Here is a 12,147-nt window from a genome sequence, read left to right on the forward strand (position 1 = left end):
TAATTTCCTCGAATACAGTGGCCAGGATTGATAAAATTAAGTATGTTGTTCTAAGGAAATGAAAAATAATTCCCCCACGTTGGTGTGGTGAAGGGGGGGGGGGGACACCCCAACCAAAGAAGCCCTAATGAATAAGAGAGGTATTTAAATATTTCAATGGACCATTTTAAATAGAGGTTCATGTTGTGAGTTATGCAATCAGCATAAACAAAGCCATTGAAATAAAAATAACTTCTTCTGAGGCTAGATCATAATTTTCTGACATATAGGTATGTGAGGGGCTACCTGAAGGGACATCCCCTCATGAAGTCTAGAACATCTCACGCACACCTCAGAAAATCTAGGAAAATCTGCTTGATGACTTAACCACCAAATGTATGTTTCTTGATCGTGCGATAATGAGTTGAATTTGAGCATGCGAGAAAAAAACCAAGTAAAAGGGAAATAATGATTCACTTTGCTTGATTAGACCCGCCAATAAGGGATGCAAGATGAAACTAAGGTACACCATCCTCTAGACTACTCTCCTGGAATAAATGTGTTGATGTTAACAAAAGCAGGGCCACCAGAGTTTATGCAATTATGAATCCTCAACAAAGGCACAAGTTTTATAGTAATATGGCCAATAATGACTAACACTGGGGATGATAATTGGAATATATGGGGACTCGTGGAGTTATGATTTACCTTGTCAGAGCATAACATGCAAGGTTGACCTCGTAGTGACTGACACAATTCCATAAGGGATGGTCAATTACTCAGGCGAAGGATTTTCAAAGGCACATAAGGATAGATGGAGGTAAAATATAAGAAAAATGGGATGAATGCGACACATAGATGGATAATATATGGTAATAGGACTCAATGGGAATTTGAACAGACTCCATAGATGTGGGGATGACTCATCTCTAATGCTTTGAAGAAAGGTGACTATATGATGCTTCCACATGGGAAAGGCCTACAATGCTCCATAATAGAATGAGTAAATAGTGATTACTCATGACAGAACTTGACTCATAATTCTAAAAGTTCAAAGGAAAAGTGGTATGAGATTACATGTCACTCGTATTAAGACATTTGATTTAATGCGCCAAAGTGAGACCTCATGGAAAAATGGCTTTGTGGCGAAGTTTCAAATTACGAGAAACATGGAGACCCGTTGTAGAGATCGGTGAGAGAATTCCAACAGTGCTGACGGTTTGTCAAACTGAGCTACCATTTACTCCTAATGGCCAAAAAAAACTAGAGTTTTTCATATAAAAGGGCTTATTGCCCCCAATTCCAATTCATTTGTACATTGATTTGTTGGAGAATTTAGAGAAGAGTAAGAGGTACTAAATCTTGGTGAGCTCGTAGCAAAGTCATTGGATTTCGAATCTATGACTTAGTAGGTGGCCTTACTTGTATAGAAATGGCCTTAATGCCTCTTGGAAGGATGGTTTGTCATGAAGAATTAAGAAAAGAAGGTTCTCCATTTAATTTATGAAAAAGAGACATTATGTATGGAAACGATAAAAGTGAAAAGATGTTTATTTTTAAAATAGACAATATCTCCTATCTCTCTCTCATCCCAATCCCAAAATCAATAAGGAATATCGTTTAAATTTAATGCCTTGAGCTACATTTTTAAGACATAGTTAGGATTCTTAAGAAAATTACCCAAAAGGTAACACAATTCTTGTTATTGTTAGACCTATGCATTAGGGATTTCTCTAACATCCACTTTAACAAGCATCTTTCCATATGCTCAATATTCTCAATAAAAATAACATACTTTGTGGTGTTGATGAGTAATTTCTATTAAGTTTTTGCTTTTATGGATCTTGGGGAATTCCTAAATATAAACTTCTTAGACTAAATAAGAAGCGATCAATTTGTAATATTCTTTTTTTTGTGGATATGGTTAAAGTGGACGGAATCTGCCCATGGTATTTACCGTGGTAGTTTCCCATGGCATTGACCCATGGTATTTACCTTCGTTTTTCAAGTGAAAACAATAGAATAAAGTCTCTAGAGATTCAATGAAGCATATAAAAGGGGATAGAAGCCTAACAATGTAATCTTCGAGAGTTATTTATCTATTTTTCTTTTGTTGAGAGCTTGTCAAGGCAAGTTCTAGTTGATCCCAACGACGAAAACCCCATGAGAGTAATTTCTCTAGTGGATCCATCGAGAATCTAAGATTGTGCTTCAACATCTTTAATTTCTCTATTGATGGGAAGACATACATGCTAAGGCACGAGCTTTAGTAGTGCTTCTTTGGGCATGTAATTTTGTTTATACTTATTTACATAAATAAGATGTTGCATCCTAGTTGTTCTATTTATTTCGTATCATCCTAGTTGGTTCTATTTTTCAGTTGATTGGAAGGAGAATTTTCTGCATTATTTTGAGAGTTATTATTTTATCGCAAACAAAAGAGAAAACATTACTTTGCCAAATTTTTAGATCAGACCTAGGTCTGCTTTACCATATTTATCCATTCAAGTTTACGGGGTTGAGATTGAACCCCTATCAGATTTGAGGGTCTCTTTTCAATTGTATTGAAAGACTGTGAGATTTGTTGTAGGAAGTACTACCATCTTGACTATAATTTGATTACAGGTCTATAGAAATCCAATGGAAGAGTTCATCTCCTTCTAGTGGGTCAAACACCAAGGGTTCAAAGGCTAAATTCGTAGCACAAGTATCATATCGAATTATGTCCATTTCATTTCAAGATCAATGGTATGAATATATTTTTGTAATCTATGTTGGAAAGAGGCTGGATCATTTAAATCTAAGGAGGAGACCCTACCTTTCAATGTCATTTTTACCTTGCTCATAGATCTAAAGTGTCTCCTTGAAATAATTATGGATTGATTTCATTGGAGGTTAAAGAGGTCAAATTGCAAAGATTGGAAGGTCGAGTTTCTAAACTTGATCCCAAGGAAGAATATAAATTGTTTAATCAAGCTCATCCTAGGATTGAGGTCGAACCCATATTGAAACTTGGAGATTGATCACTTGGAGGCCACATTTCTCTTCCAAAGACTGAGGGTTTCAAGGGTCCTTGCTCCACACATTTTCCAAAATTCTTTCTCTTGTAGTGTTTTATTCTCAAAGATGTACGAAAAGAACCCACATAAGACTGTGGATGATAAACAGTATCAATAATATAAATGGCTGCTAAAAATTGTAGATCTGCAACAAATGATAGAAACAAAACCTGCAAAAGTCCTAATCTATGCCATAATGTTAAACAACAAAAAGAAACAGTAATAACTCAAATAATCCAATGGAAACTATATATACAAAGAATAGATTTAATTATAACCCCTCCGAATGGAACAAAGAAATGTTACATGTCCCCCTCTATGGGATGGATTCTTGGCTATCCTCAAACATCTTCATCTTGTTTAGAGTCTCTCTCCTCTATAATGTGAAAACCCAACAAATAAAATGTTTGAGCTGAATGGGAACTCAAATGGCAGAGAAATGTAGTGCATCAATGAAATAATCAGAGTTACAGTAGTGAGTGCAACAATGAAAGTAGTCAAAAGAGAATAATGAATGGAAAACCCTTCTATTTATAACAAAATATTGAGTTATCCTAGAATAATGAGCAATAATAAAATATTATTAACCCCATTCTTGGAATAACCACTTGGAATATTTTATTGTATTTGGTTAGGGGGGAAAAATATTTAAACTTTTATTTAGAAATAATAAATAAATAAATGATTTATTTATCATCTCAACAAATTGGTTAAGGGATTCATTGTCACGAGATAAAAGTGTAAACTAGTAGAGCCGAGAGCATGCAGGGGGTTTATTCAAACTTTTTTTCCCACGCGGATCGTCATGGTGGCCATGACTGAGTTTCTGGAGCTAGTGGTTGTGGGTCCGAAGGCGGTAGCATCTAAGGAAGTAGTTTTTTTGTCTGGAAAAGATGGCGTCGGGCCCAGGTGAAGTGTGGGTGGGTATTTTTCAAAATGAGATGTTGGACATCGACCCGACGCCCGAAGACCTCCTCGCCTGCTGGGGTCTGGAAGAGTCAGAGGAGAACCTGCATCATTTCTTCCCGATGCAGGCAGTGAGGTCATTAAGTGTGGAAAGGTCAACAGAAGCGGGAGCTAAGGTAACAGATGTTATCGCCAGGAGTCCTGGGGGAAATATAACGCGAGAAGGGTGGCTATTTAACTCTGCTCGACCCCCGACTTTTGAAAAGCTGGGAAGAGATGTAAAAGTCTCAGGAGAAGAAGGTCAAAATCCAAGTTACCTGGTAGGATCGGCGGGTGGGGGTTCCAGAAGGGCTGAGGAGCCAAATGAAGGCATCTTCCTACAGCCTGATAAGCGTCCTGGATCTTTTGAGGCTGTAGAGGGAGGAGATAAGCTGGAGGATCTGGGTGGAAAGAGGAAGAAGCCCAAGATTTGCAGGAAAAAGGCGGCAAGACCCAGTTGTGTCTTTGGAGTGGATATCCACATAGACAGGGCGTTGGAAGCATCGGAAACCCTGCTCGTAGGCAGAGTTGGTGGAAGGAAGTTCTCGGTGGCCTACATTAAGAAATGGGCACTGGCTGAATGGAAAGAAGCCCCGGGACAACCAGAAGAGTTCAAGATGCTTGACAGAGGCTGGTTCTGTCTTCGTTTTGGGCAAAAGGAGCATGTCGAATGGGTGTTGTCCAAGCACTGGAGCCTAGGGAAGAGGCCTATCTTATTCAGGAAATGGACGCCTCTCTTTGATGCCCAGAAAGAAAAATCAGAGGAGTTTCCAGTCTGGGTCAAACTAATGGGACTTCCTATTCATTTCTGGACTGACTCGATTTTTTCCTCCATCGAAAATACTCTGGGTACATTCCTTGTTGCTGACAAATCCTATTTACATTCTCATGACTGGAGTGCAGCCCGTCTTATGGTAAGTTTAAATCCAAAAGAAGGTTTGGCAGATGATATACTTTTAAAGTATCGGGGCCAAGAGTTCATCCAGACCCTGGACTACGAAAACCTCCTGTTCAGATGTCACCGGTGCAAAGTATATGGTCACCTGGCTTGGGATTGCCCTCGTGGTCATCGTAGGCGTCGAAGGCAGAGGCAAAATGGTTTTAAGGCAGAGGAAAAGGAAAAAATAAAGGTCACTACTCAGAAGGAAGTTTTCCAGTCCAAGGAGGTCGAAGTGTTGGGGAATGTCCAGGGGTTAGGATAAGAACCTATGGAGGGTATTGGAATATCTTAGACTGAGGTGACAACGAGTGCTGTTGTTTCAAATCAGTTCCCTGCAGCTGGTTTCTCAGCGGTCATTTCAATGGAAGAATTGAATCAGGCTTGTCCTCCTCCCCCTAATCACTCCTCCCCTCTCTTATCAAGCGCTTTGCATCTGTCGGGTAGTGGTGAGATTGATCGCTTAGGTCAATTCTCAAAAGATATGACAGACACGAAGAAGGGACTAAACACAACTGACAGTGTTTTAATGACGGTTTCATCCTCCCCTCCTCTTGCTCCTATGCATTTCGGAGATGGAGGGCGTGAATCTCATTACAATCTAAGTCCTTTAGCTACTAGAAAAGGGAAAGAGTCAGTAGCAGGCGGCTTGGCAATGGATGAGTTGTCCATAGGTCCAAAGAAGTTAAGAGGGAGGAAGTCGGACTTATTGAAAGCCAAGCTGAAGGCTATCATTGATATTGCTGGAGGAAAGCAGCTGTCATTGCCAGGGGTGCTTAGAGCAAAGAAATCACCTCCTGAAGGTTTTAAATGATCATTTTATCTTTCAATTGCAGGGGTCTTGCTAGTACCCCCAAAAAACTAGCTTTGAAGGAGCTGGTCAGGGCTAAAAAACCTGATATCCTCTTTCTTTAGGAAACGCTTGGGAAAGGAGATGATATTTTAGGCTGTCTGCATAAACTTCTGCCGGGATGGAGATTTCACGCAGTGGATGCTATTGGGCATTCTGGAGGTGCGGCTTTGGGGTTTAATGTGAAGGTTGCGCGTGAAATCTCATCTTGGGGAGCAGAAAACGTTTTGGCGGTGGAACTCTATTCCAACGAACTCTGTATTCCTTTTCTCTTTCTGAATATCTATGGTCCTAATTCGGAGCGGGAGAAGTTCTGGAACTCCTTCTTCGCGAAGTCCTTTTTGGCACATCCAAATCTTATTATTGGAGGAGACTTCAACTTTTCGCTGGGCCTGGATGAATCCTGGGGGGTTAATGCTAGAGCGGATCCCCTCTCTGCTTTCATTCAGCAGAAATTGGCCATGTCGCCTCTTGTTGATGTTAGCCCATTAAAGATGCGCCCCTCTTGGAGCAATCGCAGGATTGGCGATGACTGGATCGGGAAGAAATTAGATCGCTTCTTAATAAATGATATGTTGGTGGAGAAACTACAAACGTTCAGGCATTGGGTTGGAGATGGTGGTCTCTCTGATCATTTCCTGGTTCTTCTGGAGGTGAAAGGTGACTTAACTAAGCCAGGTATCCCCTTCAAGTTTAATTCCTCTTGGCTCTTGGATGAATCTTACATCAGTTTATTTCACAATACTTGGAGGAAAGTCGTGGCAAATGAGAATGAGAACCGAAGTCAGTTGTTTATGGAAAACCTATTAAGGATGAAGGCCACTTCAAAATGCTGGGCTCTTCAAAAGAAGCTAAAGGAGGAAGAAATAATGCAAGCGGTGACCTCAGAACTCGAACTTCTCGAAGATCCTGATAGTCTGGGCTTTGGATCAAGTGCATCTCGATCGAGGATACATGAGTTGGAAATGGAAATAAGGAGCATTCTGCAGCTCAAGGAACAAAGTTGGCGTCTTAAAAGCAGAGCGATCTAGTTACAGGCAGGGGACGAAAATTCAAAATTTTTCCAGAATTACGCCAAAGGGAGAAAAATCACAAATACAATTTGGGAAATGAAGAAAGAAAATGGTGACTTAGCGCTCTATTTCGAAGATTTTGCTACTGAAGGGGTAAACTATTTTAAACACCTCTTTAAATCCCCAGCTGAAGCCACAATTACAGAAGTTATAAGGGTTGCCCAGATTTTTCCGCGTTTCATAGAGGAGGAAGACAATGAATTTCTCATGGCACCTATTTCTAAAGAGGAGGTTGCAAGCGTACTCAAATCAATGCAAAAGGAAAAAAGCCCCGGCCCGGATGGCTGGACTGTTGAATTCTTCCAGCATTTCTTTGAATTCATAGGTGATGAGCTAGTGGAGGTGGTGGAAGAATCCAGACTTTCAGGTTCTATTTATCAACCCTTTAATGCTACATTTTTAACTCTCATTCCCAAGTCTGACCTCCCAGGTTCTTTTGCCGATTTTAGGCCCATTTCTTTGTGCACCTGTGTTTATAAACTTATTGCTAAAATCATTGTTGTCAGGCTAAAACCCTTCCTTTCTAAAAATGTTTCTCCGGAGCAGTTTGGTTTTTTAGATGGCAGGCAAATACATGAAGCTGTGGGAGTTGCTCAATAAATGCTCCATAGTCTCAAAGTTGGGAAAAAAAAAGGAGTTGTTGTAAAAATAGATTTATCGAAGGCTTATGATTGAATCAGCTGGCTATACCTAAGGCTTTTACTAACCCATATGGGCTTTAGGTTTGAACTTGTAATATGGATTATGAGCTGTGTCTCGTCTTCTTCCATAGTTGTTTTGATCAATGGAGCAGCTTCTAGTTTTTTCAGTCCTGAACGTGGCCTGCGACAAGGCTACCCTCTATCTCCCCTCCTGTTTTTGCTGGCAGCAGATGGAATCAGTCGTTTGATCCATGAAGCGAAAAGTCAAGGTTTGTTGAAAGGAATAGAAGTTGCTCAAAATTTCTGGGTCACTCACCTTCTCTTCGTGGATGATATTATACTCTTCAGCAATGGCAGCCTTGAGGATTGCAGGATGCTTAAGAAGATCTTGGACCTCTTTCTGAAAGCGACTGGCCTCTGTATAAATGAGAGAAAATCTACTATTACCTGCTCTGGTCTGGCTAGAGAGGAGATGCGTAGGGTGGCCTTGGTTCTGAACTTTGAAGTTAAATCGCTGGAGGACTCTTTCAAATATCTGGGGTTCTATCTGAAACCAGACAATTACAGGATAAAAGATTGGCAGTGGATTCTTGTAAAATTGGAATCGAAATTGAAACATTGGAGCCACAAGTGGCTCTCCCGGGCAGGTAGACTTGTTTTAATAAAATCTGTTTTAATGGCAATTCCAGTCTATTGGGCGAGCTTGACTTGGGTGCCCAAAGGTATTATAAACTCAATTGAGAAACTTTGCAGCAGCTTTCTGTGGGCGGGGTCTAAGTCTGAGAGAGTTATCCCGTGGATCGCATGGGACAAAATTACTCGCACTAAAGAGTGGGGGGGTTGGGGCATAAAAACCCTTGCAGATTTCTCCCAATCCCTTGCAGCAAAGTTGGCTTGGAGGATCATCACAACGGAAAATCTATGGACTACAGTGACTAAAAGGAAATATATAGATCCATTAACAACGCTTGATTGGATCAGACTGCCGCAAAAGTCGTCCAAAAATTCCTCGGTGGTTTGGAAAGTAGTGGTCGCCTCCGTTCACATCATTGAGAAGGGGTTGGCATCGTATGTAGGAGATGGAACTTAGATCTGCTTGGGGCGCAATCCTTGGATTGGCTATTCTGAGGGGTTTAATCTATCTCAAGGTTTGGTTGAAGTTTTGAAAGACAGAGGTTTATTCACTTTAAGCCAGGTCGCTGATCCCCGGACCTCTTCCATCTGGAATCAAGGGTGGCTTAAAGGACGAGACTTAGATTTGACCGAAGACAGGTTGGAGGAATGGGATAGGTACACAAGGGATCTTGTTAACTCTTCGGTGCGGCTTTCTGACTCTCCAGATGAGTTAAAATGGGTTTTTGCTCAGAATGGCTTTTATTCCCCAAAGGAAGGTTACAAATGGGTGATGTCTCAAAAGGGTATGGAAAATCCGGGCTGGTGGGCTAAACCTTTATGGAAGTTAAAAGGACCAGCCAAAACGAAACTGTTCTTCTGGTGTGTCCTTTGCCAGAAAGTCCCAACGTGGGATTTCCTTCAAAGAAGAGGCAGGATTGGTCCTGGTAGATGCCCTCTGTGTAAAGACAATGCCGAATCCGTGCAACATTTATTTCTCTTTTTCCCTTTCAATTCTAGTCTCTGGGCAGCAATGCTAAGCTTAATAAATATTCCTCATAAATGGGAAGGGCAGGGGCTCTTAGAGGCCTGGCAGAGTTGGTGGAACATTTCTTTAACTGAAAGGGAACGATCCATTCCTTTACTCATTACATGGGGGACCTGGCTGGCCAGAAATCAAGCTATTTTCAAGGACTCTGTTTTCCCTATTGGAAGACTTGCTGCTGAGGGAGTGGCTATCTATGATAGTATTCCTATCCCTCCAGCCCCAATTTTTTCTAGGGCTGTCTGTCAAGAAGTCATTAGACACTCTATGTCGTGGGCTTATTTTGATGGGGCTTCGGATATTAACGGGCGGTGTGGGGCTAGCTTGGTCATACATTTCTCAGAAGAGAAGATAGTTAAAGCTTTAGTAGGTCTGGGATAGGGTTCAAATAATTTTTCCGAATTGAAAGCCCTTCATCTCCATTCTCCGTAATGTGCAAGAAGTTCAGCTTTTCGGCGATTCCATGAATGTGGTGCAATGGTTCAACGGGGCTCATCGCTGCTACAATCTTACTCTGCTTCCTCTGTTTAGAGAAGTTTCTCGGCTTAGGAACTATTTCATGGAGGTTTCTCTCAGTCATATATACCGGGAAAGGAATTCTGAAGCGGATCGTCTTTCTAAAGAAGGAGTAGACCGAGAGATGGGGTCATGGGCTGTCTCGGAGGTTGATAATGGGTCTGTTTGGCCTGTTGATCAACCCATCTTCGCCTAATCTTTCTTCATACTTCCTCTGTTCCTGTAAATATATGTGTGTATTTGTTTTTTTTGTTCCATGTCTCCTTTTCAAATTTCTGCTACCCTGCCGTTTTTCTTGGGCTGTTTTCCCTATGTGTGGATGTCCGGGCAGTGGTTCCTGTTTTCTCGCAGCGGCTTCAAATCCTGATCTGTGGATGTTGTGGATCCGCGTGGTCCTTTCTTCCATTGTCGCTGGTGTTATTGGGACTTTGTTTCCTCTTACGGCGGCTCTTCATTGATTAGCTGCGGGCCTTAGGGCTGTGCTCAAATGCTTTGAGCGGTTTGGGAGGTTTCTTCCCTCCTGCGACGGGATTTCTGTCTGCGAACTTTTGCTAGCTGAGTCTCGCCCTTTGCTGGCGGCTTCAGGCTTGGCGTTTTTTTTTACATATTGTATGTAATCCTTTTTATTAATAAAAGGAGGGATTTTTCTGTGGAAAAAAAAAACAAATTGGTTAAGGAATAGTAAAGAAATAATGATTTATTTAATTATTCCCAAGCGATTTTTCAAATTTGATAAGGAATAATAATTAATGATTCCTAGAGAAGAATAAGATAATTAATAATTTATTTGTTGATTTTTCATAATTGGGTCAAATATGACAAGGAATAATAATTGAACAATGGTTTAATTAATTATTCCTAGAAGGAAATCAAATAAATAGTGATTTATTTAATTATTCTACATGAGTTTAATTATAAATTACTTAACAAAGGTGGTTTATTAAGTAATTTTTCACAGTGAAAGAAATTTTCCTATTGTAAAATTCGCTTTACATGGTGTAGTTCGATCCATCTAGTAAACTAGGCTATATGATCAATATTTTGGTGATAACAGATTTCCCCCCAATGTACGAGTGTTAGGAGGAAAACATATGACCGAATTGTGTTGTAAAGACATAAACACTACACAACAAAGTGGAGAGAGAGAGACCAATACAACTGAAGTAGGAGGATAGGGACAGAGGGGGCAAGACCAATGCAAGTCACCTTTTATGTTGTGGTACCAGACCCCAATGAGGCATGGGAGGCATACATATACCTGGTGAGATAACTTAGTACAAAAATAATGGTGCGCTGAGAAACATCAAACTGTGCAATGAAGTACATGTTGAATGGTACATGAAATGTTGGCATAACTGAGTCATAAAATAATACAATGTGTCCCATACATGTAATGCACCTGGAAAAATATGAGCCAGGATTGAATATAATATGAACTAATTACATGAGATATGATGGCCCTTCCCTCAAAAAATGGGTTGGAGGGAGGGTAGAACAACTGAAGAATCCCTGTTGAACAAGGAAGGGATCTACAAAACTAAATGGATGATCTGAAGGAGATGTGCATGTTATGAACACTGTGATTGGTAAGAACCGAACCCATTATATTTGTGGAATTGCATCTACGGCTGTAGCATAATAGAAATGCATCCAAGCATGTGGGGGGCTACCTGAAGGGCCACCCCCTCATGAGGTCTCAAACATCTCTTGCACACCTAGGAACCACTAGTACAATTTGTTGCATCACTGGACCATCGAGTGCATGGATCACGAACATGAAACAACCAAGTCAAAGGGAAATAATGAATCCCTCTACTCGATCCAAAGTACCTATCAAGAATGGAAGATGGAACCAAGATACACCACCCTCTAGGTCGTTGTTATGGAATAAATGAGCTGATGTCGACAGAATAGGGCCCACGATAGGTGAGGCAATTAGGATCCTCAACTAAGGTATGAGGGTAAATAGTAGTGTGACTGATGGCTTGACTCTAGCTATAATGGAAAATGAGGGATTGAGGGACAAATAGACGACTTCCCTTGTCAGAGCATAAAGTGCATGGTTGACCTGGCAACAACTGACTCAACTCGGGATGGGATGCAGACAGTATGACTGGAGGTCAAAATGGGCAAGATGGGATGAATGGTATCAAAATATGGATGGAATACTGTGATATGATATAATGGGATACGAAACAAACTCCATGGATGCAAGGGTGACTCATCGCGAATGCTTTGAACAGGGCTGACTCGATGATGCTGCCACACAGAATAGGCCCGGTAGGGACCATGAAAAAATGAGTAAATGATGGTTACACATGATGAAAATTGACAAGTGAGATGAAAAGTTCCAAGGGAAGGTGGTATCCAAATTACAAGCATCGCTATGAAGAAATCCGATTTTGAGAGGCGATGAAGTGACCCTTCTTGGAAAAATGGCTTTCTAGTGAAGTTTCAAATCATCCAAAACTGAGAAAGACTCATTATAAT

At 40.8% G+C, this 12,147-nt stretch overlaps 1 protein-coding gene across 1 annotated transcript; it reads left to right on the top strand.

Annotated features, from left to right (window-relative positions):
* The first annotated feature begins 7,554 nt into the window (after positions 1-7,554).
* Positions 7,555-9,522, top strand: LOC149213141 (uncharacterized). Its single transcript, XM_089388929.1, has 2 exons — positions 7,555-8,206; positions 8,633-9,522. The coding sequence occupies exons 1-2, from the start codon at positions 7,555-7,557 to the stop codon at positions 9,520-9,522; spliced, it is 1,542 nt and encodes a 513-aa protein (XP_089245055.1).
* Positions 9,523-12,147: the final 2,625 nt, after the last annotated feature.

Source organism: Pinus tabuliformis, chromosome 1_1 (assembly GCF_031772625.1).
Source record: "Pinus tabuliformis cultivar Carrire ecotype Pingquan chromosome 1_1, CPIR1, whole genome shotgun sequence".
Taxonomy (NCBI): Eukaryota; Viridiplantae; Streptophyta; class Pinopsida; order Pinales; family Pinaceae; genus Pinus; species Pinus tabuliformis.

Coding starts and splice junctions, on each gene's coding strand:
- LOC149213141 (XM_089388929.1), top strand. CDS start 7,555: ATGGGCTTTAGGTTTGAACTTGTAATATGGATTATGAGCTGTGTCTCG. Junction 8,207..8,632: donor CTTGACTTGGGTGCCCAAAG/GTATTATAAACT, acceptor ATCTATCTCAAG/GTTTGGTTGAAGTTTTGAAA.